The sequence below is a fragment of the Triturus cristatus genome, chromosome 3_1 (genome assembly GCF_964204655.1).
Source record: "Triturus cristatus chromosome 3_1, aTriCri1.1, whole genome shotgun sequence".
Classification (NCBI taxonomy): domain Eukaryota; kingdom Metazoa; phylum Chordata; class Amphibia; order Caudata; family Salamandridae; genus Triturus; species Triturus cristatus.
This window is the reverse complement of record NC_140583.1, coordinates 842,270,608-842,298,347: the sequence shown is the minus strand read 5'-3', so window position 1 is coordinate 842,298,347 and position 27,740 is coordinate 842,270,608. Positions and strand designations below refer to the sequence as shown.

The 27,740-nt window shown below is 44.6% G+C and overlaps 1 protein-coding gene across 1 annotated transcript in view; it reads right to left on the bottom strand.

The window, feature by feature from the left end:
* The window catches only part of LNPK (lunapark, ER junction formation factor), a 527,269-nt gene that overhangs the window by 223,047 nt on the left and 276,482 nt on the right, over positions 1-27,740 (bottom strand). Inside the window, exons 7-8 of the mRNA XM_085645246.1 lie at positions 17,053-17,136; positions 16,923-16,974 (exon numbers count right to left, since the gene is read on the bottom strand). Coding sequence (XP_085501372.1) covers positions 16,923-16,974; positions 17,053-17,136 — 136 coding nt within the window. The remainder of the gene's footprint in view (positions 1-16,922; positions 16,975-17,052; positions 17,137-27,740) is intronic.

Here is a 27,740-nt window from a genome sequence, read left to right as displayed (position 1 = left end):
CACCAACCCTGATGATGGTGCACTCACCCTCGAACGCTGGGTGAATGACTGCGCCAACACCGTAGCCCTGCTGGAAAAAACCCACCAACAGAGAACCAGCAAAAGAGCCAGCTGGTTCACCCCGGAACTCCTCGCCTCAAAGCGCACCTGCCGGAAATTGCAGAACATTTGCCATAGCGACAAGACGACGGACAGCGCGCTGCCCACAAAGACGCCATCCGCAACCACCACCACCTCATCAGGACCGCCAAAAGGACCGCCTTCACAGACCACCTTGACAACAACTCAAACAGCAAGGAGCTCTTCAACATCATGAAGCAACTCTCCAACCCCAGCTCCAGCGCCAACGACATCCCGCCATCGCAAGCCCTGTGCGACTCCCTCACCACCTTCTTTCACCGAAAAATCACCGACATCCATGACAGTTTCAAACCCCGGACAACCCCTACGGGCCTCGCCGCACCGGACCCACCGCCCAAGACGCCCTGACAAACTGGGCCAACGTGAGCACCGAGAACACGATCAAGATCATGGCACAATCCACTCCGGATCCCCGTCCGACCCTCTCCCACACCACATCTTCAACAAAGCCAGCAATTCCATCGCACCCCACCTACGCAACATCAACCTCTCCTTCGAGACTGCTACCTTCCCTGAGAACTGGAAGTACGCAGAGATCAACACCCTACTGAAGAAACCCAAGGTGGATCCGAGCGACTACAAGAACTTCCGGCCCATCTCCCTGCTTCCGTTCCCAGCAAAGGTCATCGAGAAGATAGTTAACATCCAGCTCACCCATCACCTCGAAGACAACATCCAGGACCCCTCCCAATCAGGATTCCGCAGAACCACAGCACCGAAACCGCACTCATCGCTGCCACAGACGACATCCAGATCCTTCTAGACAACGGCGAGACAGCGGCCCTTATCCTCCTAGATCTCTCCGCCGCCTTCGACACCGTCTGCCACCACACACTACGTACGTGCCTGCAAGACGCAGGGATCCGGGAGAAGGCCTTGAACTGGACCAAATCCTTCCTGTCCGGCAGAACTCAGAGTCCGCCTCCCCCCGTTCCAGTCCGAGGCCTCCGAGATCATCTGCAGCATCCCACAGGGATCCTCCCTCAGCCCCACGCTTTTCAACGTCTACATGGCACCACTAGCACGCATCGCCCGACAGCACGACCTCAACATAATCTCCTACGCCGACACGCAGCTGATGCTCTCCCTCACAAAGGACCCTCTCACTGCCAAATCCAACCTCCACCAGGGAATAAAGGCCGTCGCCGACTGGATGAAGGAAAGCCGACTTAAGCTGAACTCAGACAAGACGGAGATCCTCCGCATGGGACGACTCCTGGTGGCCCGCATCACTGGGGACCCCCCTGGCCCCCACCGACCATGCATGCAACCTGAGTCATCCTCGACTCGAAACTCACCATGACCCAACAAGTCAACGCAGTCTCCTCCACCTGCTTCAACACTCTCTGCATGCTCCGCAAGCTCTACAGATGGATTCCGACAAACACGAGGAAAACAGTCACCCAGGCCCTAGTCAGCAGCAGACTCGACTATGGAAACGCCCTCTACGCCAGAGACTCGTCCAAGCTCATCAACAGACTACAGAGAATCCAGAACGCCTCTGCACGCCTGTTCGACGTCCCGCGCCGCGACCACATCACCCCCCCACCTGAGGAACCTACACTGGCTCCCCGTTGACAGAAGGATCTCCTTCAAGCCGCTGATCCACGCACACAAGGCACTCCACAAAATCGGCTCAGCCTACCTCAACAGCCGACTCTCCTACGTACCCAACAGGATACTCCGCTCCGCTGACCACGCCCTGGCAACAGTCATGCGCATCCGTAGCACCACTTCCGGAGGCAGATCCTTCTCCCACCGCACCGCCAAGACATGGAACACCCTCCCCCGCTACCTACGACAAACCGAAGACCTACTGACCTTCAGGAGACAACTTGAGACCTAACTTTTCGACCAGTAGCAGATCCCACCCCAGCTCAGCTTTATCGCATGGGAATCGGAGAAGATGACCGCTGCTGGCGATGTGGCTCCGCACCAGCTACCTTCATACAATGGCATGGAGCTGCCCACCCCTGGTGGCCTACTGTGTTGACATCTTCAGTGAAGTTCATGACATAATAGGCGTTTCTTCTGAGCTCATGCTGCTTATCTGCCTACTGGGTTATGTGAAAGACACGGAGGCAGCAACGCACAAGCTGCATGCCATATGCTGCTGCTGGCTAAGCGTAGGGTAGCTATGTCTTGGGGAAAGAAGAGGGCGGCAACCTGGGTGCAAGATGTTGCATTTAGGCATACACAACTGACAACATTCTGGGAGCTGATGCCATCTGCATCTAGACCAAAGGACATCTGGGCTCAGTTTCTTGACTGGGCTCGCTTGTTACAAGATATGAGGGATGAATCCCTGGAGCAGACAGGCCCTGCGGGTTCAGAATAATAGGTTTGGAGTTTAGTGCTTAACGTCATGAGGTTACATTATGGTATACAACTCTCAAGTGGATTAACTATAAACTGTAGGACGGCTGGTCTGGTGTTTTACCCCCGTACTGGGATGTACTAGACAACCATACAAGCTGGGACCCGCCCGAATCACGTGTCATAGAACACCTCAAAAATTATGATATACTATGTACGTGCTATATGCATGTGGAACTGCTAATTATTTGTGTAACACAAATGACGTTAAAATGCTGCTCTGACTGAGCTGTTGTAAGTGTTGTTTTTGAAATCCTAATAACATCTGTTTTTAAAGGAAGCGGCACCGACCAACTACAATTTGATTACGCCCCAAGTGTTCATCTATAATGTTTAGGGACTACTTGCTTTATTGCGTCTCACCATGGCGCATAGCACGGCGCCTGGTTTAATGTTTTTTATTTTTATTTTGTAAACCATGGCGCCCGCTTCACGGGCCGTCATACACATAAAATAAATTGCACGGGTGCCACGCGTTATATTTTAGCAAGCTGCCAACTTTAAAAAAAAATATTTACAAAATCGGTGTCCACTTCGTTGCGCCCAACACCCGCCTTCACCACTATCATATCGATGCAAATGCTTGTTCTCTTATCGGACCTCCTGACCCTCAGGTTACTGTGTGTGAAGCATCTGAATAGCTGGTTAATGTTAGGCGCTATAATTTCATGTCATGGATTGTTAGATTGTTTGGTGCTTGAATAGAGTCAATGCGTGCCCTCTAGAGGTTTGGCAGGTCGGTACGGGGTGTTGGGCTAATCTATGTAAATCAATGGCATGTTTGAGCCTTTGACGCGAAGGCGCACCCCCTGGAGTCACTGGACGTGGAACCATTTTGAATGAGTCATGAGTGAAGCATATTTGTAGGGAGGCAGACTGACAGATCCACCGGAAGTCTCAGGGGGTAGGCGGGCATTTGACTTCTCAAGAGAGAAAACTTGGCAACGTGGTATACACGTGCGTTGGCACCGATTAACTGCACGGTGGAGCCGAGCTTCTTTGACAATCGTTACTTAAAATGCCAACTCCTTTCATCAGCCTCTAACCGGTTTGTCTATTTTATAAACTTTGTACAGCCGCTTTTTCACTGGCTTGGGGAAAGGAGAACGACCCCGTCGGAACACCCGACGGATCAGGGGTGGTAGAAGGGAGGTGACCTGGCTGCCAGTGTTCTTTTGTGCTATTAGCACTCACCCTGGTTGGTGCACAACTGGTTGTGCCAGCTTCGGGGGTGGTAGTGCTCTGTCATGCAGTGTGTTGGGTCCCATTACAGTCGCTTTGATTATATTCCGATAGGTGCAGTAACACGTCTCAACACATTTTGCAGCCACGAGTTGTGCGACGAGCGCCGCCCCCGCATTCTTCCCCGGTTAATTTCGGGAGAACAAATCTGAAATTTATTGCTGTGAAAATGCCGGTGCGTGCGGATTGTGTTGGTAAATCTCAAAATCCTCATGCTATGCATCATAACAATCGTCATTATGGATGCGCAGGCACCTCACTGTTATGACCTTCATTAACATGAATCGAATAGTTGGGTACATACAGTGCTAACAAACGGCCTCTACAGCCCGGTAATTGGATATACTTGCACAAACGTGCCAATGGGCAAGGTAAAATGGGACCCGCCTCCTGCACCTCTTGGCACAGGAGTCCTGGTAAAACTGCTTTTACTTCTCTCTTCCTGTGCGCCTGCATCCGCACTCCAATCTTGCCCCCCTAGCTTGTTTGAGCGCCTGCAGGTAATGCAGGTAGCGCATTCCCGTGCCTTGCTGTCGGCCCCCCCTGGAGGGGTCTGAGGGTAGCCTGCATCCATCGCCACCCTCTTTTGTACTGCTTTGTTCGCCATAAGTTGGCAGGGTATGCTCAGACGTGAGTCCCTTGCTCACTTTGCCACTGGATTCAAGCAAGCCTGGCTGAAGACGGCTGAAATGCCAGAAACCGGTCCTAGGAAGCTTGTTTCCGGTCCAGGGAAGGCATGGCTTGGCAGTTCGGGCTGGACTGTTCCCATGAGGCACAGGGTCAGACTGATTTGCATATGGCCATGTCTGAACTGGGGTGGCAGAGTGGGCTTAAGAACGGTGATGGATCAAACCCAGATCTGTTGACTGGGTGTGAGTGTTTGATTGGTTCTGATGCTCCGTCCATCGCCACCCTCTTTTGTACTGCTTTGTTCGCCATAAGTTGGCAGGGTATGCTCAGACGTGAGTCCCTTGCTCACTTTGCCACTGGATTCAAGCAAGCCTGGCTGAAGACGGCTGAAATGCCAGAAACCGGTCCTAGGAAGCTTGTTTCCGGTCCAGGGAAGGCATGGCTTGGCAGTTCGGGCTGGACTGTTCCCATGAGGCACAGGGTCAGACTGATTTGCATATGGCCATGTCTGAACTGGGGTGGCAGAGTGGGCTTAAGAACGGTGATGGATCAAACCCAGATCTGTTGACTGGGTGTGAGTGTTTTATTGGTTCTGATGCTCCGTCCATCGCCACCCTCTTTTGTACTACAAGGTTTTACTGGCAGGACGGGGGCGGGTGTGGGGCAATGGGGGGGTAGTTCACACATGCTCTAGTGAGTGGGCTGCGGTTCAGGTTCATACATGGGCCAGCCAACTTGTTTTTTTCTTTTGGGGGGGGGGGGGGGGGGGGGGGGGGGGAGGGCGCAGGAGTTTACAAGTGTTGGTGCCAGCGATCACACCTGCTTGAAATTGAGAAGGGTGGTGAGGGGTATGATGTTTTTGTGTTTCAGTTGGTAAAGAGTTTGAATAGCGGGCATAATTAAAACAACCATTTGCAATGCAACAGGTCTCGCATTTACGCGGGTTTGAGCTATCGGCATTGTAAATGACAATGCCTATTTAGGTTTCGGTTTTTGAAACATAAATAAAAGGCATTGTTATTTACAATACCAAACTCGCGTAAATGCGAGACCTATTGCCTTGCAAATGCTTGTTTTTTTAAGAAATGAGAAATAAAACACCTAGCTTCTAAAATCAATGCATCTGCTATAAAAAGATAGCAGGAGAACCGCTGCACACTGGCTGCGCCCGGGCAAAGCCTGGCCAATAGCAGGCCCATCCTGCACCTGTCAGCAATTGGCAGAGACGGGGCGGGGCCACCTCTTTCATTGGTTATCTGGCTTCTACCATGGGTAACCGTAAAACAAGTAACCCTGAACTTGATGTGCCCATGGTCCCATGAAAATGTGCTTCAATTATCTCATATCGTACATCTGCCCCTTGGTTCGGCCCCCCCCGCTCCCCAGGGGGAGGGGGATAGTGGCTGGACCGGGGCCTCAGTGGAGGCCACCCCCCGGGAAGCTGAGCCCGAACACCAAGGACCGGATTGGGTAGAGATAAGGGATGGGGGGCAAGGAAGTGGGACCACCAGATGATAGGGCTGGTTTTAGGGCTGGGCCAGAGCAGCCGTAAATCTAGGGTAGGAATGTGTTAGGGAGGCAGGGGTATTTAAAGGGGGGCACCGGGCATAAGGCCCTCTTTCTCCTGGGAATTCGTAAAGAGAAGACCCGCCCACCCACCCGCTTAGGAGCAAAAATTGGAGGGGAGGCGGTGGGTCAACGGGGGGGGGGGGGGGGGGGGGAGAGGGGGGAAATTGTCTTAGAGGCATAGCGGACTTACAAGAGGTCATCGGGTGTCGGTTGTGAGGAACGGCAACGGATCCTAGACGATTAAAGGTGGTAATGACAAGGCAAAGCAATCCAAGAGGAATTCAAGAAACAGGGTGGAAGGGGGCATAGACCGCAAACGGGGCAGTCAGGACCCAGTGGGCACTGACAAGCTCCTCAAGCCCCTTTGTTCCGGTGAACCGGAAGTAAAAAATTAATTATGCAACGGAGGGCAGAGCCAGTGGCATGGAAGAAGTGGGGTAACTGTTACCGGGTCACCTTCGCAGAGAGGGGTATGGGAACAGTCAAACAGGTTGGCGGGCAGGAAGCACATTGGCTTGCCCAGGTAATAAAGAGGGTACACACCGAGACGGAAGAAGCACAGGGTTGGGCTGGGAACAAACGCATACCCGGAAGGAAATGTGTGGACACCGGAAGTGAAAAGGTCATCCGGCCGGGTGGGAACCGGCTGGTTACCCGGGAGTGTGTGGGCCCCGGAAGGCAAAGGGTCATCCGGCTGGGTTGGAAGCAGACGCTTACCCAAGGAGTGTGTGGCAACCGGAAGTAAAAAGGTTACCCGGTCGGGCTGGAAGCAGAGGCTTGCCCGGAGTGAAAGGAAAGGGTTGCGTTCCCAGGGGGATAGTTTGCCAGGGGTAAGGTGAGATGCACTGAAGGCAAGGCACAGTGCAGAGCTTATGGGGTAAGGACACAGGCTCTCTGGACAAAGTAAGGATGTGTAAAGGATCGATTGTAAGTTGAAAATGCCTAATAAACTGCGGCCTCAATTCTTCCATAAAAAACAAACTCGTGGTGGTCTGAAGTTATTGGGATTCGGGTGGAGCGACCATGTGGGGGGTGCCTCTGCTGAGCAGTGGGAGCTTTATCTGAAGAGATTCAGAATGCGGAGGAGAAGCTGGGCCTAGGAAAAGGGAAAAGCTTTGCTCGGTGTTGATGAACGATTTTTTGAAAAGGAGAGGAGAGAAGAGGAACGGTGATTTCAATTGCTACAATACAGTTAATGATCGCTATCGGCGGCTTCATAGATTGAATGGATTTGGCACTGCACGACTCCAACCGGCTGGTGGAACTCAAGAGCTACGACAGAATCTTCCTCTATACAGGAAGGCCTCACTACATTGCAGATAGTTCACATGCACTTCGGTTAACCTTAAACCATTGTGTTGAGTGAGATCACGCTGCCCTTCACATATTGCACATTTTTTCCTTTATAGACCACTACCTCATGGTGCGGGTCTCCTTTTACTGAATCTCACCGGACGGTGATTTCAATTCCATCAAATAGAGTTGGAGCTACAATACACCCTGACTTAACCCCAGGGTCTAGGGTAAGGCCAAATAAATTTTTACATCCCAAGTAGGTGCCCACATGCCACCTCTGTCAGCTTCCCTACTTTAAATGTACCCTTTGAATTTTTGTCCCCTTTTCCATTTTAGAACCTGGATCTCTAATTATTAAATTATTACGACCACAGGCTTCGATTCAGATTATTTCGGATCTTGCGGTAAGCATAACTCTCGCTACTGGAAAATACAGGATAGTCCTTTGGACTACTGGAACACACCGGATTTCTCGTCTTTAATTAATCTCACAGGCTGTCGACAAGACCCCCCTCTCTCAGTCCTGAAGACGACCCACTTCAGACACGTATTAAGCTGCGCTATCCTCAAGGGTCGAAAAGTCAGCATTGTTACACTAGTCCATACGGTCTCCTTGACCCTAAAATCATACTTGGGCCTTGGATTCATGTGTAAACTCATGGACAGAAAGAAATAATTTTTTGAATCTGCTGCATTTATGTCACTCATGTCTGTTATACTTCTAAAGCACTGTTGACTACACGTATCACATGTCACTTATTCTGCACTACAGTCACCCACTGTATCGCTGTGATCTAATGTTTCCTTGACAGCCACATTTATTTATTGTAAATAACAAAATAGTAAATATGTCCTTTGACAAATTTCTTTGCCCTTCTGGTGTTTCCTTTTCTCTCCTCTTTTAAAAAATCTTGTGTACTACTCAGAATTGAAATTTCAATTTGTATTATATGCATAGCAATTGTAACTTCCCAACAGAACCACTTGTTTTATACATCATAAATACCCAGTTTGAGGGACACAGGGTCACCCTATTATTGCTAACACTGTTGAAGAAACAAACTGCGGTGTGGGTGCGGAGGGGGAGGAGGGGGGCACATGAAGATGCGCAGTCTGTTGTGCAGGGGGACTTGGTAATAAGCGATAACTCATTGAGGAAAACCACCTCAGCAGAGGACAATCTGATAGTAGTCTCCTTATCTGCAGAGAGGGCTTCGCCTGTCAAAAAAGAAGAAAAAAACCCTCAAGACTAGGCTTATTCTGGGGAATTGGCTTCAGCAATCAAACAGTTTAACGTTGGATATGGAAGCTCCCCCAGCTTACGATAAAGTGTTTGAATCTGTTGTAACTTTGTTGGACACCCACATTCAAGAATTAGTGGAGTCCATGTTAAATGCTTTAAGGAAAAGCTTGTGATGTCTTCACAGAGTACCATGGAGGGGCTGAAGGCGAAGTTGGGGAATAGAAACTGCAGTTGATCTGAATGTTTTGTTAACGGAGAACACAAGTAGAGTTTTGAGCCAATTCCCCACTGGGCCCCAGAGAGATCAAAATGCCTTCACAGTCACTCCCAGGCCTGCGTCTGGTACTTTTACCTGCCAAAACCCTGTTGAGGCAATGGGAGTATCTCACAGCTCCAGGATTCTGCCCAAGGTGCACCACGATATTTTAGCTCACTCCTCCATATAAGGTGGAATTTGTTGGCTTGTAGTGTTCCTTTTCCTTCTCCTTTACAAACTGTTTAGTGTTTGTGAGGAAGATATAAGCCTTTGTCTAAATGGCGCCACTAAAGGCAAAACTCTACTAAGCGCCCTGTATATAATATGCCATCAGGAAGCAAACAACTTCATGAGGCCTTTAGGCAGAAAGAAATCGGATGGAGAGAGGCTGTTTAAACATAAGTGTATGGAGACAACAAAAGCTGTTTACAGCTCTAAAGCTATCCCACAAGATAAGGTCAAGATAGCCAGGAGAAGGAACTCTTATAAGCAAACACTGGCGGCTAGTAAAAAAAAGAAATTAAAGCGAAAGAGTGGGATGAGCTACAAAAAGCACGTTTTAAAGAAAAGTGCCATGTTTTGGGAGATTGTGAGTCGTGTTTTCTTTTTGAGGCCATTAATAGTACAACTGATTGCACCATAACCGCTGATATATGGGCAACTCACTTTCAGGGTATATACAGAAACCCCACAGAGGGACCTACGCCTACAACACTGGCACCTACTGGTGGCAATTACGTCCTGGTATTTACTGAGAACTAAGTGTCCGAGGCTATTTTTCTATGTCAAAGGATAAGCGCACGGGCTCAGACGGGGTCCAAGCTGAATTATATAAGACAACCCTTTTCATTTTTGCCAAAATGTTAGCATGTTTTTAATGCTGCTTACAAGACAGGTCTACCATATTCCTGGTCAAGGTTGATTATTATACCAGTATTCAAGAAAGTGGCTAGAGTAGATCCACAACGCTACAGACCTATTTTCCTTATTGACTCAGTAGTTAAGGTTTTGGGGATGCGTGATCCTCACTAGACTGACCAACTGGTTAGAGCAACAAAATAATTTCCAACTTACAATAGGAGTTCAGGCCAGGGAAAAGCACCATTGATCAGGGACTTTACAGTTGATTATTGGGAACATTACTAAGCTAGGAAAGGCCAACTTCACTTGGCCTTTATGGACTCAACATCCGCTTTTGACCGAGTGAATAGGCCTAAATTGTGGCTTCTATGGATTAACTTGGGATTTGAGTACTAACTTTGCTAAGTCCCACACAATTGTAATGAGCACAAGAAATTGAAACCAGAGAAGGCAGTATGGGTATGGTGCTGTAATAACTGGGGTATACGCCTTTTCCTATTTGGGAGTTCTGTTTGAGGATAGGGGTTCATGGGTCCAGCTAAGAAAAGCGAAAAGAAATGCTATGTCAAGAGCTGCAGTTGCGGTTCTCGACTGTCAAAAGATTAGGGGCCAAACCAGTGCAAGCCCTTCTAAAAAAGTTTACAAGGCGAAATATATTTCCATTGCCTGCTATGTAAGTGACATTTGGGGTAATAAGGATCCGGTGGACCTGCAAATTGTGGAGAACAAATTTTTCAGAAGTCTTATCTGTCCCTCAATCTGTATCCCCCTAAGTTGCAAATGAAGAGTTGGGAATGGGGCGCATTTCTCATCTGGTTTCTCCATCTCCATTGTTGCACTGGAGTATTCAAGATCTGGATTTGAACCAGAAAATAGTTAAAGAATGCCTGTCCCTGGAGAGGGCAAATCGTATTCCCTGGTATCGTCATAAAGACCTTACCGAAGAAACTGGGTCGTCCCGAATTGTTTGCGTCTCCCAAAGGACTTGTTAAGAGCGATCTGATCTTAGTTTTATTTTCTGTCAATGTGTGCGGAGAGGGAAAAGCATGGGAGATCACTAAACCCACTGTTTGAGCCTGTATTTTATTAAAAACATGCACCTCGGTAAAGCCCTATCTGACTGAGATCACAATACCAATTTGCTTCCTTCCAACGAGGTTTAGATTTAATCTTCTACATTGGTTACTTGCCGTACCACAGAAGTGGCACAAGGTGGATGAATTGGGTCCCTGTACTTGTGATAGCTTTTCCCCGCAGGACACAATGCATTTCATGATGTTTTGTGACCATTATTGCTCACTGCAACAATGCTACATAGTTCCGCTATTGAGAGGAAAATGCTTTCTGCAAGTGAGACCGGACCCAACTTATCGCCAGATGTTACCCATCTCTCTGGAATGTTTTAGTGTGGCAAGTTTTTTTTAGCAACTTCAGTTAGAAACAGGAAGAGACGTGTTGTGTAATTGTGGGTTATTGACTGTTACGTCTGATCTGTTGCCGGGTGAGAGCAGTTATTACTGTCACGCTGTGATATATGTTATGCTTGTTTTGCGCAGGTTTTTAAATTGCTTTTATATGCAAATTGTTTTTAGGTGTATTCCGATTTTACTCTGTGCGCTTTTATGGTTTGTTGGGTATATTTTGACGGACACCTCAAGGATTATGTGCAGTGTTGCAATCTGGTCTGTGCAAGATCCATCCGTGCATAAGCTAGCTTGCCATTCTCACAACTAAGCGTCAACTTGTTTCTTCATTCTGTTCAGGATGACTGTTGATGAGATATCCCTCCTTCCAGCCTGATGGCACCTTTTCCTCTTTCCAAATCCTTCCAAACATGGCATAGAGACAGTCTGCTAATATTTCAATCTCTGCCTTCAGTGCTGCTCCAGTAATGTCAGGTTCTGCTTCCTTCCCATTTCTCAGGTGTTTGATGCCTTACCGTATTTTTCTTTTTTGGTTGATCTGTTGAAGTCGATTGGCAAGTCCTCGTCAGCTGGTTGAATGTCTGTTGGAGACTATGGCACAGGCTGGTTCAGCAGTTCTTCAAAAAGGTCTTTCTAGCTTGCTGTATCTGTCAGAGTATCCTTTTTATGCCACAGAATTCTTTCACGTTTTTATGGCTTGCTGTTTACTGGGCTTCTGTGGTAAGATAATCAATGAATCAATTAATCTTCACCGGTCTGCTCTTAAGCTTCTATTTGCTTCCTTATTGGTTTTAGTGTATTTGCCTCAAACGTTTGCTTTTTCTGGTCTTGTTAGGCTGGTGTTGACTGCACCTTTCTTTCCCTTTCTCACTTGGATTTTACGGAAATCCATTCTATATGCTAGTGTTTCTTGAGACCCAGTACCTCTTGGCAGGTTGAGGTCACTTGTTGCTCTTCTCCCACTGGCTTTCTACTAGGTCTCTCTCGTCCTCGAGTTCTTGCAGGACTTAAAATTTGTTACTGATAATTCACTCTGTTTCTGTTCACCTTAGAGGAGGGTGGTGTTATATTGCTGATTATCGGTTCCATCTATGCTTTCTTCAGCTTTAGAATGGCCACGAAAAGGTGATGGTCTGCCACCATGTCCGCTCCTCATCATTTAGATCCTGTAGGGACCTCCGGAACTTCTTAGGAGTGCAGACATAGTCGATCTGATTCTCTGTTGAAAGTGTGACATCCATGGTGCCTGGTGTATTCTTTTCTGTGGGAATACACTTCGACCTATCACAAGACTGATCATCGCACAGAGATCTGCGAGCCTTTTCCCTTTCTTGTTCATGTCACCAAAGCCATGGTTGCTCAAGACTTCTTCATGCCCAGTGGTGTCTCTTCCAATCAAAGCATTGAGGTCCCCCATCAGTATGGTGAGGTCTCTTTCAAGGCATTTCTCCAGGATGGACTTGAGTTGGTTGTAAAACTGTTCTTTTTCCTCTCCATTTGTAGGTTCATAGCACTGGATAACATTCATGTTGATACTCATTTTCTTTATGCGGCAGGTTACTGTGATTATTCTGGGACCATGGGATTCCCATCCGATCAGAGCTCTGTTGGCTGCAGGTCTTTGCATCAGTGCTACACAGTATGTGGGGGTTCTCTTTCTCGTGTCCAAAATACAGTAGCATTCCACCTGGAGCCAGTCTTTTCTGTCAGGACTGTGTCCATCTAGTCTCGCTTATGCAAAGCAGGGCAGGGGTGTATTTTTTCCATCCCTGCTGCCACTTCCACATTCCATGTCCCAATGGTGATGGTCTTGGTCGAAAGCAGGTGGATCAGCTTTGTGGCTTCCAGGGATCTATGGCTTTCACCACAAGGAGTCAGATCTCTGAAAGAGATTCTTCCCTCCCAATGGCCTGGATGTTTTTGGTCCACGTTTCTGTAGCTAAGATTTTTTTTACTTGGTGGGGTAGCTAGCCCCACACAACGCTACTCCCTTCTGGCCATGGTGGAGTTCGTCTAGACATACTCAAGACTATAATTTCTCTAGGGTCAGATTTCATAATTCTAAAGGCAATTTTATATTGTCACTCCAATCTAATGAAAGATCGGACAAGCCAATTCCTTGCATAAAACAGGCATCTTTTTTTTTTGTTTTTTTTTTGTTAAAGAATAGCACTTGTCACAGTGTGGGTTTCATGTTTACCAGGTGGACATTTAACGTTAAATGACTGGGCAGTTGACCATTTGCTGCAGAAGTGGTTTAGTACTAGAATACCATCCCTAAATTTTGCATAAAGCTGCTCGGAAAGGGGAGGTGTAAAAATCTAGGAGTATCTCAAAGCTAATTGAAGACTTTAAATCAAGGAACATGTTTAAGACTTCCTTGCCTAGAGCTAGCAAAGTCATTCCCTACAGCATGCAACCAGTATTTGTTATATCATCTTTGGAGATCTGGCTGGCCTCTTTTGGGTTCTCCTAAAGCATTTCCAAACCCCATATATATATAGTTGTGTTCTGATAAATTTCAGTCAAGGTGTTCTAGACTGGCAGTCTAGACTAAGTACCTCCAAGGCCATTCTGCATGAAAATCCTCACTATGCCGGATACGCCGCAAATATAATAATTGTCAAATTCATACTTTCAGTACAGTAGATTAAACTCCCATATCCATCTGGAGTGGCAACAGTGCAGTGCTCTGAGGATGCTTCCCAAAGACCAAAAAAGTGCATTACCGTTTTGGGTCCCCAAAGCTCTACAACCATATAAAGCTTCCACTAATGCTTGAACATTGTAGATTTGTAATGCAGGGGAGATTAATTTTACCAATGCCCATTTCTGTGCTTTTGTTATCCCAGGGTTAAACTGTTGCAGGTTTTGGACACCTTTGCTCATCTGCATAGCCCACGACGTGTGTAACCTGTCAGTTTCAAGCCCAAATATTCAAAAGCCTCAAGCTCTACCACTTCGTGTGTGTGTGCCCCGTAAATTATTTAAGTCACTAGACCTGCAGCAACATTATTATGATATTTTGAGGCCTGCCCAAGGCTCAACACCTACAAAGCACCTCTCACCAACATCTGTTTCTACAGAATCAATGTCTATGCAGACAACATAAAGCTCATATTTTCTTACACACACTCAAACAACCAGACCAACCTTACCTCATGCATATCGAGAATCGTTTGCTGAATGAAGACCAACTGTCTGAAACTCAACTCAGACAAAACAGAAGTAGTTTTCATTGATAAGAACACCGCCCTATAGAACTCTACCTGGTGGCCAGTGGAACACGGACCAACATCCAGCTTGACCAATCCAGCCACAAACCTGGGCCTAGTGGCGGACAACAAATTCTGGATGACAGGCCTTGTCAATACAGTACCTACCATACCATCTTCACTCAAAAGATTCTCTGAAACATTTTCAAATTGCTACCAATCAACACATGCTAAACAACCATGCAAGCCCTTATCACCAGCAAACTGGAAAACGGTAAGGCACTCTATAGATCTCACCACCAAATTGTCCTGGAGGCTTCAACTAAAACAAAACACAGCAGCTAGATGCACACTCAAGCTCCCACATCACCCTGCACCTCAAAGCTCCTCACCCACACAAAGCCATACACAACCGTGACTCCACTTACCCCAACAGATGTGTCCACTTCCACACCCTGATCAGAAACTTGTGACTGGTGGATCTCTGGTTTACTCACAACCCCCCCTCCCCCACATCAGCAGAGCCTGGCCATGCATTCTCGCACCTCATTCCTGGAACAACATCCCCCTGCACATCAGTCACCACCTCAGTCCTTAAATTCCACAGGCATCTGAAAACATGGCCCTTTTACCTAGGCCTCAGACTCTACCTTCTCATCTGGTTGCTGGATGTTCTCCCAGGTGAGATGTGCGCTCCACAAATACTATTAACAGGATCTGGTTCGCCCCCACTGACTGAAATGGAGACCTCTTCTATGTAATGGCCATGTGCAGGTAGGAATCTCCACAAGCTATCAAACTCGTGATGTTGTTTCCTTGGTGCCTGTCCAGACAAAGGACTCAGATGGAAGTCCTTTTCCTCCGAGTTGTGACAAGTCTATTCTTTACCCTTAGGCCCCGTACTCTATACGAGGGCAAGCTTGCATTATGCGAAAGTATAGAATGCCTTCTCTCATGCCTCGTCACAATACCCCTTTACCCCCTCAGCCTCGCCAACCAGTGTACCTAGAAAAGGCCAGTCCCTGCAATGCAGCAGGCTACATGATCATCTACACACAGGAACTTAGTCAGGGAGCCCAGTTTAGGCTATGACCGACTGTATAATGCAAAAGCATCTTGATACCAAGCAGGGTAGTAGCTGAGCTGACCTCTCATCATACCAAATGGGTAACTTCAATTACCATAGCAAACAAACGCTTAGGTCATATTTGACACCTTCAGCCAGCATTGAGCTTGTTGTTTTAGCCAGCATCACTAAGAATATTGGGCCTTTAAACACCCCCTAAAAGCCACAAACTCAAGGTGGTGTCACTTGCCTGATAAAGGGTCACGTGGCAGCTAAACAAATTTAACGTCTTCATTGAAATACTTTGTAATTTACTCACGGCTGGAACAGCAGACCATAAAAGGAAGCAACAGGAAATTCTTACACCTTTTACATTTTTTGCAAGCCAGAAAGACTAGTTGCGAAAAATCAGAGCGTATGTTTCCCTCTGGTATTCTTTGAATACATAGACATGTATCAGTCGGAAAGAGAATGGACATAAAACGTCTGGATTGTAATATGTGCTAAATCTATGCGGCACTAATATAATTGGCAATTGTGCTTCCACATAAGCTTTTCTTATTTGCAAACAATTCATTTGTATTATCAAATATAAAGTGAAATTAACAAAGCAAATTGTTCCTCTTTCACACAAAATCCACCAATGATTTGAATAAGTACTCCGTGAAAATCAATTATTTTGTAATGAGATCAAGTTGTCTCATATGGCATTAATTATGCTTTTTTTTTCCCCCTTTGCCATTTTAAATGCATGGCACCAAATGTCAAAATGTAATCTATGAACATGAACTATACATGACTGAACAACAAGGGGGGTCACTGTAAAATGACGTAGTGAAAGATATCTTGGACACATTAAGGGCATGTGATCATTTTCCTTCCTTGTCATTTATGGTTATTTGGGTTTTCATGTTTGGACCACAGCATTAATTATTTTAGGTTACCAAAATAAGTCTTGTGCATGAGGTCACTGACACTGAAGCAATGCAAGGTCTTGGGGGTAGGGCACTGTGCCTATCATATTCCTAGGATGGTTAGGACCATTCTTCAGGAAGATCTAGCTGGCGGTGGAGTCCTCATGATGTGAAAAGGCCACAATGAGGTCAACTGGGTTGCTGGAATACTGGTTGCTGCCGCAATACCTCGGTTAAGGGTCACGGATTATTAGGCCCGGGCTGAATTAATAATTCAGATGGCGGATTTTGGTATATCCGCGTTAGTCTTGTAACGTAGAATTACTAATAAATAATGCTGCTCCGCCAGCAGAATTAATCTGCAGTGGTTTCGTTTCTAAACAGTGCGGGAAGAGGGAGAGGCACCTTTAGGATTAAAAATCACTACAGATTAAAGTTGACATTTCAGTTACAAGGACGAGTTCACTGTGATAACGACCTGCTATAAAAGAACTATTGGAAAGCCTGTTCTTCTGCGTTCAGTAGATGGAAAGTGCTGTGCTTCAAAAATGAACACAAAAATTCTAAACTGCTTTTCCAGAAAGATGCATTGATCAGGCATGTACAGAAAAATCATCTAAGTAACTTGGGCACACGAATATTGGAGCTATCCTTAAATTACATTACAAAAAAGCTTGTTCAAGACATACCTTGTCCAGGCCTGGGAGTTGGAGATGTCCCTCCTGGCGGCTGTTCAAGTTCCTGGCAAATAAAGGTATATTAAACACACAGATAAAAAGTTAACTGTTTTACCATTCTAACTAAACGTATCACACTTACCTTTGCTTTCTTGGAATCAGGATCAAACCTTTCAAGTATTAGTTTTGCTGTTTTATAGGTTTCCTTTTCCATCACTTCTTCAAGCTACAAGAAAGAATATATCACATCAATTTAATAACAGCTTGCATTTATAATTGCACAGGATAGAAGCCGACAAATTGCAAAGTTATCAAATGTCAGAGGCCTCCCACCCAATGAAATACAAAATCAAGCAATTTAAATTGCTTCCAATTTGTGCTGTACAAACTGTACTAAACAGCTTCGATGCTTTGAAAAGGCAAACATTTGCTAATTGTTTACATATAATGAGGAGTATAATTACATGCTCCAACTTAATAATGGAATGTGCAAAAATCTATCAGCTATCATTATTGAAAGTTATTAGACATGACAGCAAACGACAAGCAATTCGGCAGATTAATATCCTCATAGAACTTAATGCTATTAATTTAAAGAAGCTTGTTAGCCAAGTGCTTTTGCGAAATCAAGCCTGTGCCAATTAACTGCTGTCAGCATCGATTTCAAATTATTTATTAGCAGATGTAACTGGTTTGCAGCAAATACCAAGAACATTAACGAAATAGGATACTCTCTATCAGAATAGCTCTCAAAAGGCCAAATCTCGATTACAAAAATGAAGACGTAAAAAATAAAAACAAAATGTGCTTACTACACAATTTAGACACCATAATTGAAACACTTATTTGCAACATTTGATTTACAATGCGCCCAGACTCAGGATGGCCAATATTTGTCTTTAATTGGAGCAGCTGTTAAAGCACTCTTTGCAAATTCCTAAAAAAACAAAACAAATACTCACAAAAAAAACGAAAAGCGACACAACTAAGGGCTGACTTGGCAATCATGTCAGAGTAAAAAAGTAAAAACAGGATAATAAATCACCTTTCAACTAGCAATTTTAAGAGTTAACCGATTCGGGCTAATAGGAAATGAGGTGTACATAATTCGGTTGATTGTTACATCCCATGCTCAAACAGCACAACTGATGGTTAAAAACCACAAGGTTGCTACACAATTTAACAAAGAATGCTGTTGTAAAATGTTAATGATTTAACAGTGACGCGTCTTGTGTACTAGAGGGTAGGCGTATAATACATCTACTGGGTAGTAATTATTGAACATACTTTCTATTTTACATTTGAAAAAAAGTCAAAGGAAGGGGCGACTTGGAACAACCAATCCTCAAGCAGCGTTAGAAATTAAAAAAACTAATTTTACAGCATTCCTTAAATTGGAGGTCAAAGTGTGACAGAATAAAGAAGGTGGAGTCATGAGGGGCAAAGTCATTGAGTGAAGGCTATCAAGTCCTGACCTTTTTTTATTTATTTTTTTCAAATCGGTCCCTTAACAAATTGGTAACATGGACAAATGTGATAGCAAATATGTTGTAGCTTGTTTAGTTGGTCACGTGCAGACGCATTTAAAATATATTTCGGGGTTAAGGCACCTGCTGCAGGGATAATAGTTTATCAAGCAAGTTCCAGGGTATGATCATTCTGGGGGTTAAGGTACTGGAAGGAGAGATCTGTATGCAGTTCAGTCACATGTTCGACTCTTCATAAAAAAGCACAGATTTATACCACCTATGGCAAAGAGCCATGTTTAACATGCATATTTGCATTTTATGTGGATAGTGGAGAGGGTTACTACTACTGTTGCAGAGATCTATAGATTGTCTGTAGGCCACACGTTATACTTTTAGAATAGCTTTAGTGAGTTATAAACCAGCATCAAAGAGGTGCATACATCCTACACAGCATATGTTTAGAACCTTGCTTTTTTTGTGCCACTGCTTCACTACTCTTAAATTGTTAGACAGGGTTCCTTTGGTAGTGAAATACTACTTAGTACATGCAATATAATTGGCTATTAAGTGTAGTTACCTACGTAGGCAAATACACCACATTCTTACAGTGAATGCATAGCCCTCACATACATGAATTGGAAATGTCAAGAAGATTGGAACTCACAGCCATGAAAATGTAATGGGTGAAAATCACTCTTCGTGGCATTATAATGACAGAATATCTGAGGGTCAATACCTCACCCAATGGACTAGTGATGACAAACGCCCCACGCATCTTCCTTGAAGAGGCTACATTTAAAAAGGAATGGTCGCATGTGTCTTGGAAGTGTACTAGAAACTGGTTAAGCCTACTCATGAATACTGAGAAACGCCTAGCGGATGCCCTGTTGTTTAGGATGCAGATAGCAGAAAGTGTCTTGAAAGCAGGCATATTGATGATATCAGCTTACAAAACGAAGCTGGCTGATATTTTCAGTGATCTCATTAATAAGGACTACTTAATGAAACAAAAGATTGCCAAACTTCAAAAGAATATAAAAAAAATAAGAACATGTACCCTCATTTCAATCAGGATTATACAACCACCACAGGAGAAACCTCAGATGAGAATTAATCCTCAAGAAGAATAAATTCTTCTTCTAACATTAACTCCAGCACTGATAGTTGAGGCAGCAACAGTGGCAGAAGGAGCCCCCCCCCCCCAACACCCACTTTTGGTCATGGGTTGGCACCATTTCAGGCAACACCTTTCTGGTAATACCCCATGTTCCCAAAGGGGACCCCAACAGCCCTTGCCTCAACCATTTAACCCAACGTTTTTAGGAAGAGGACGAAGAAGGGGAGGCAAAAAACGGGTCCAATGGCAGGAACAACCCAAACAACCAATGCAAACCCAGAGTTATTCAGGAACGAAAAACTAGTAATAGTTAATCTTTCTCAGAGAATCATCACAGATACAGAAACCTAAGTCTTGAAAAAAGGCCTTGGCTTTGTACCTACTCCGAAGCCTGGCAAGTTCCGGGACAACTGTGAACTCCACAATTTCTTCTAAAAATATGGTTGAGAGCTTTTTTTCCATGAAAAATTAGAAGCAGTGAAATCCTAGGCTCATGACACACAGATCACCATAAAACAGGCTGAGAAACAGAGTGTGATAGTAATCAGGTCTACAACTAATTACGATGCACAATGTGCCCACCAATTGGCCAACAGGATTTACTACACCCCCATCTCTACTGATCGCCTGAGTACTGAGATTACCTCAATTGTATCCACGGCTGAGTCATTAGAGCGGATTAGAAAACGAGACCGATTTCCTGGTTTAAAAAAAAATCATCAACTCAGGACCCCTTACTTTTACCTTCTCCCCATAATCCATAAAGGGCTCCATTCTCCATCTGGTAGGCCTATTGTATTGGGGATTGATTCCTTACTAGTGCCCCTTTCAAAGTTCCTTGAACATTTTTTCAACTTTTGGTTAAAAAAACACTCCCTCATTTCTACAGGACACCAGAGATGTCCCAATGCTCTGAGGACACTAATGACACTTACCAAATTAACTTACTAGTCCCACTTGACGTTGAAGAACTTTACACTAACATCCTTCAAGGTTCTGCATTAGAAGTGGCTGAGAATGCCCTACTGTCCGAAGAATGGATGTCACCTACTCCAGTAAGATTTATTATGAAATGTGCCACATATTCATAATATTGAAAAAGGTTTTCTGTGAGGGCCAATCAACTGTATCACCAAAACCAGGGGATTTCAATTGGGAGTATGTTTGCCCCAAGCCTAGCATGCCTTTACAGGGCAGCCTTTGAGGAAAACCAGATTTCCAACCCCATATACACCAACATATCCCAATGGTGCAGATATACAGACATTCTTATCTTTCGGAAGGGAGATAAGGCTATATGCCTCTGGTGACTGGGTTAACATTTTAAACCCCAATCTAGGTTTTTCCAGTAGCATTTCTGACTACCAACTCCTCTCCCTAGATCTCATGGTCAGTCTAATGGATGGGAGATTGTACACTACCACTTACAGAAAACCGACTGATTGCAACAGTTTGCTTCTATACAGCAGTCACCATCCGAAAGCACTCCGGGACAACCTCCTTTATGGACAATTTTTAGGACTACGCTGCAGTTGTAGTGCCATACAAGACAATTAACACAGGCACAACTACTTTACCATAATCTGACAGCAGAAGACTATCCCCCACACTGTCAGTATCGTTAAAAAAAAAAAGTGCTAGAAACTATAGAGATGTCCTATTGGAACAACACACAAGGCCACAAGAAGACATACTAACCTAGGTAACTACATTCGCACTAGACTCAAACATAATATGAAAAATCATCAAGACATTGGGGAATTTTACAGACAGGCAATTTGACAATGCCACCACCTCGTGTTGCCTTCAAATGCACCCCTAACAAAGACATGCTGGTACACACTAGCCCACGCACGCCTTACAGAGCTAACCAAAGGATGCTTTGGTATTCACCCCCAGTGAGGGAACATTTCCCTTGTGGCTCATGTACCGTCTGTAGTTTTACTACCACTACCAAGAAATAAAACTTACAAACATTTGCACCTGGGTTTAGAAGACACAACTGCAACACCAAGAACAGCATGTACATGGTGAGATGTCCCTACAACAAAAGATATATTGGGATGACAACTAGATCAAAACACACATCATGGAACACAACAGCAATATTCGTAGTCGGAGAATAATCACTGCAATGTGCACACACTTTGTGTAATGCAAGGACACTCTGCCTACAACATATGATGGACTGTATTAGAGGTAAACCTCCGGATGAATAAAGGTGCCCTTTTTAGAAGGGGAAAAACTGGATCTTCTGCCTGTCAATACACATGAGCGAATTGAATGAGGAAATTCCATGGAGTGAAATGAACTACTGACCTGCTTTACATCTATTTGTTCAATATGCCCCGATCAGACCACATACCACCAATTGCCATCTAAATTTACTTCCGCCATACCTTACTCTTGAGTATTACTCTCGCCACCCAACAGTGGTCAGGTATTTTTAACTGATTCCAGCTTTCAATCTTTTTAATTCTGTGAGTGTTGTCGTAATAATCCTCCTACTAATAAGCATTACAGGCTCTGCATGTAGAACACTTTAGATTTACCAACACTCCTGAGTATAACGCTCTACCTCCAATAACGGCGCTTCTACCCTTTGTGTAGTTTTAGTTTAAACAGATGTCTTCTCAGATGCTTCCTCTCCGATCCATCATGTGACCAGGTGAGGTAGTGTCTCTAGGAACGCTACCGCGCAGGCACAAAGCACACCTGCGACAATATGACTCATTCAGAACTGATCTCACTTAACACCAAACCACCCTGTGAAGAGACAGATATCGGATTATTGCAATAATCTTAAAAAGGACTTTGTATCATACTTTGGTTTCTTGAAGGAATACCTAGATGCATTAATGTGCAATGGCTGGGTCAACGACCTGATGTGCTCTGCAGCATGATCCAAGTATATTTAAGTCACCACCTTAATTTGGGAAAATTCAGTCTGATCCATAATGGACTCCAAACCGGATAATAAAGGCAGATGGTCAATTACCAGACTCATGTTTGGTGAGAGAACTATTAGCCATAAATATTTATGTTCCTAATGGTGATGTACCTCAAGTTAGGTCATACTTCAATACCCACACTAGCAATATCTCCTAGTGGACATCTGAAATTACACAACCCACAGGCAAGGACTTTGCCCTTTTCTCGCCGTATCAAAGTTTTTCGATAATTGATTAGTAGCCTCTCTACTTCAGAAAACGTTACCATCTTTGATTGAAACAATTGTGATCTCCAATCACGCTACCTTTACCATCTCACTACAGATTGCCTTTCTCCAAACAAAAAACTGCACATAGCATATGAACAAAATGTTAGAAAAAGAATCCGACGTATATGAATTAGAACGCAAATTGGTATTTTTTTTTTTTTTTAAACACAAAAACAGGAAGTCGGTCTTCTTGCATGACATTCTATAGGATGCTCCAAAATATTTTATCAGGGTTCAGATAAGTCAGGTGGCCAAGATTGATTGATGGATCCTTTATTGTTCAGTTATTTAAAACTTACAGTATGTCACTCTTACATAACCGTATGACACATCATAACTAAAGGTCATTTTAGATAGATAGTTTTAAAATACAGATAAAAACTTCGTAATAAATTCAAAAACTGCAAAGAAAACTTAAGTTGAAACATTTCATAAAGTCTGATTGCACCAGATAGACCCAAAGCCCCTTAAATGTCCTATTTACACCGTTGTGGGTTAATCCACAATTCAATTTGTGAAAAACAACCAACAAAGTGCAATGTGCCTGTCACGGATCCTCGGTTTCTTAAAATGCACTTTAAAACTACTTAATAGTAGAAAAAGAAATTTATTCCGTAAATTCCCTGGCCTGTAACTATTTCGCCCACTTACTTCTTTAAGAATTTTAATGTGCTATGTGCCCATATTTGTAAATATCATTATGATTCTTTACCTTAGAAAAATTACAAAAACAAAAAAGACTTCCTCGTAAATACAACCACTCTAGCATTTATCTGGCGGGAAACCCTTACTCTCAGTCAGTCTCGTTCCCCTCAGATCGAGCAAGGGTTAATAGCATGATTAACATCATAAATCGTTATTATACGCATTCAGCAAGTTTACCCTCTGCTACCTAAATGAACTTTAGAAATTTACCAGTAAATGATAAATCTTCTCCCAACAAACCAGCTATTACTGCTGGACGACATGTGCTAACAACATTCGTTAAAACCCTCTTAGCAGGCACCTATGTTCTCTTGATAGAGCCGGACAACTATACACTATATAACAAACGTCTCCTCTGTAATAATTGTAGAGGTGACATGACATTCAATTGCCCACCCTTTTCCAAGCTGGGAAATTACTACGAAATTGAAGTGTCTAGCCGGTGGCTCATAAGCTTCAACTTTACTTTTAAACCGTTTAAGCCCCCCAGATAGTTCGGGGGTTTCAGATGGCCGTACAATGCAATTACCATCCAAGAGTGTGATCTTTTTGCTGGGCCTCTCTATCCATTAATGATACTTTTTTACTGGTCCCTTTAATCACTATTAAATGCGCCTTGAAGGGGTAAAATCCATAGTTGCTCTGCACTAAAAGTAGCCATGGCAAAATCAAAATATTCATGGGCAACAATATTTCTACGGTCGCTTACAGCCTACCATACGGTTGTCATCAGAGTGGAGTGGATATCTGTTTTTAGTTTATAACAGAATTTCAGAAACGCCCCAAGACAAGTTATATTTTGTCTCTGAAGGCCAAACTCTAATCGAATATGTGCAGGCAAAGCCTGTTTTGGGAGATTAAATAGGCGGCGATAGGTCCCTACCATGAGCTTATCTATTATTTTATCTGTTTTCCCTCTCAGAGTCTCCACGCCGCATGACAGGGAAGGGGCGTATTTAGCTGCCATGACTTGTAGTAGCGGTTTAAGGGACAGCCTCCAAGGGTGTTCCTAAGTGAGGCAAACGCTACAGTTAATGCGTTGTTTCTTTTTTTGCATCGACACACAGACATATATATGAATTCAATTGGTCCTTTTTTCTTTTTTTTTTTTTAAAACACAAAAACAGGACGTTTGTCTCCGCGCATGTCATTCTATAGGATGCTCTAAAATATTTCATCAGGGATCTGATAATAAGTCAGGTGGCCAAGATAAATATAGAAATTAAAACCTCCCTGGACTATTCGGCTTAAGATATTAAACAAAAAGAAATACTCTACAGACAATACAAGGAATCTTCAATATCTGTAACTCTTAAGCTCCTCAAATATGAATATAATACAATCTACAGGGACACTAGCAAAAATGTAAAAAAACGTGGAAAAAAAAAAAAAGCTGGGAAATCACTTGCTGCCGATCTGAAATTCAAGAATATTAGCCTATTATCTAGCATAAAAGACCCTAATGGTTAATCAAAACAAAAACTAATACAATTCTACATGTATTCAAGAATTTGTAGGACTCTACAACCCTTGGAACTTTACTACATGGCAATTTTATTTCGAGTGCAAATGAAGGACAGCGCTATTGACTATTTTTATGCTCACTCTCAGGAAGATCAACCCATCAGCACCACCCACGTTGTTTAACCTTGTGAACCATTGATAAAACTGAGTGCGTTCGTTTACAATTTGTCCTATGTCTCTCTACAACCCAACCATAAACGTTTCTACTGAGTCTTGTCTTGAATACTTAAGAGTTAATTAACCCCTTGGATGCTCATGACGGAGCGGTTCCGTCATGAGCATCGGTTGGGCTGTGCTCATGACGGAACCGCTCCGTCATGAGGACAGCCCCTGGGGGAAGCGCTGGCGCTCCCCCCTGGGGCATCGATCGTGCCCCCACAGACGGGGATGGCAGCGGAAGAGTTTCCGCTGCCACCCCCAAGCCCCCCCACGCTTCCTGGTGACGTCAGCGCGCACAGCGCACGCCGGCGTCATCAGGAAGTGCTCGGACGCCTGGAAGCCATTTGCTTCCAGGCGTCCACAGAGGCAGGGTGAGTGTTTGCTCTGGTGGGGCGGCGGGGGCCTGTTGGAGTGTATTGAGGCATCGGGGGAGAGGAAAGAGTATTTCCTCTCCCCTGATGTCTCAATACAGGGCATTCCTGCTCCACGATCGCGTACAGCGTCGCGATCGTGGAGCAGGGATGCCCCACTAGACACCAGGGATGTGTGTTTTTTTTATTTTGGAAGCGACCCCTTGGGTAAGGGTCGCTTCCTGGGGCCATAAATTATTTGAAGACTTTTCTGCCCCCTCTGGGGGCAGATCGGTGTTTATTTTTCGCCGTTTCTGCTCCCGGGGGGGCAGAAAAGCCCACTAGACACCAGGGATATAATTATTATTGTAGGAAGCGACCCCTTGGGCAAGGGTCGCTTCCTTTGGCCCACAAATTATTTGAAGACTTTTCTGCCCCCTCTTGGGGCAGATCGGTGTTATTTTTTCGCCATTTCTGCTCCCGGGGGGGGGGGGGGGGGGCAGAAAAGCCCACTAGACACCAGGGATATAAATATTATTGTAGGAAGCGACCCCTTGGGCAAGGGTTGCTTCCTTGGGCCCCTAAATATTTTGAAGACTTTTCTGCCCCCTCTGGGGGCAGATCGGTTTTATTTTTTCGCCGTTTCTGCTCCCAGGGGGGGCAGAAAAGCCCACTAGACACCAGGGAATTAGTTCAATTAAAAATAGAAGTGACCCCTCGCTTCCAGGGTGCAATTTGTTTTCTGCCCCACCTGGCACACAACCAGATTGACCATTTGGGTAGTGACATAGCATGTTATAATGTTTATAGTTATATTTTTTGTGAATTGCAATTGTAATTCTTTTTTTTTTTACTTTTTTGTTGTAGGTGAAGGCTTTTCCTCTTTTCACGTTGCCGTTTTGTGACTGGTGGTTCTGCTGTGTGTAGTTTGGTAAGAGACTTTTTTTTGTACAATGTAAATGTGTTTGATTTCTCTGCCTGTTTTTTTTTTTGCAAATGGTGTAATAATAGCAGTACGTTTGGTTTTTGAGTGTCAAAATATTTTTGCATTGGTGCTCGATGTGTATTTTGTTGTCTTGTGAGTAATTTGGTTTTTCTTCTTCTTTCTAGTTTGATATCGTTGTTTTTTGCTGTGTCACTGCAGAGTTGGTTTCTGGTGAGTGCAGCTGTCTCTTGTAATTGGATTGTATAGTTTTTGAGTACATTGATCTTTGTGATAAAGGTACACATTTCTTTACTTACTTGGTTTGCACATTGTTGGTTGTTGTTGACTTGTTTGTGCAGTCTTCTATCTTGGTAAGTATAATGGCTAGCCGCAGGATTACTGCTCAGCAGGTTGTTGGTTTGCTGTTTGAGTCTTCCTCTGACCATGGTTCAGAGACTGACTCTGCATCTGAGGGAGAGGAGGCAGGGGACGATTCTGGCAGTGAGTTGTCTCTCCGTATGGAGTCATCGGATGATGAAGATACTCTTAGTGCGGATGAAGTGCCTGTGTTAGAGGAGGAGACTGATGTGCCGATAGTGCGGCAAGAGGCATCTGGGCTGCAGCCTGGGACTGCAAGGCTTCCCGTTGGTGTAGTGCGGCAAGAGGCATCTGGGCTGCAGCCTGGGACTGCAAGGCTTCCCGTTGGTGTAGTGCGGCAAGAGGCTTCTGGGCTGCAGCCTGCAGCTGCAAGGCTTCCCGTTGGTGTAGTGAGGCAAGAGGCATCTGGGCTGCAGGCTGGGGCTGCAAGGCTTCCCGTTGAAAGTGATGACCTCTGGGTTGCCCCTGGCATGGTGCAGCCGGCATTGCCAGAGTTTACTGGTGTTCCAGGGTCTAGAGTGAATACTGAAAACTTTTTGCCGGTAAATTTTTTTTTTCAGTTGTTTATGGACGATGTATTTTTGGCAGAGATTGTTGAGCAGACTAATTTGTATGCCGAACAGTTTTTGAGGGACAACAATGCCAGTCTTAAGCCACTCTAGAGCTACCCAGTGGACTCCCAAAAATGTTGAAGAGATGAAGAAGTTCTTGGGTTTAACTTTTTTGATGGGCTTGCTAAGGAAGCCCTCAATGTCTTCATATTGGTCTAGCAGTCCTTGATGGCAACGTCTATTTTTCCGGCAGTCATGAGTCGTGACAGGTATTTGCTTCTGCTTCGGATGATGCACTTTGTTGATAATGGTTTAGCGTTGCCACGAGATCACCCTGACTGTGACCGTCTTTTTAAGATTAGGCCTGTTCTTGATCACTTTGTTGATCGATTTTCTGAGATTTATGCCCCTGGTAGAGAAATTGCAGTGGAT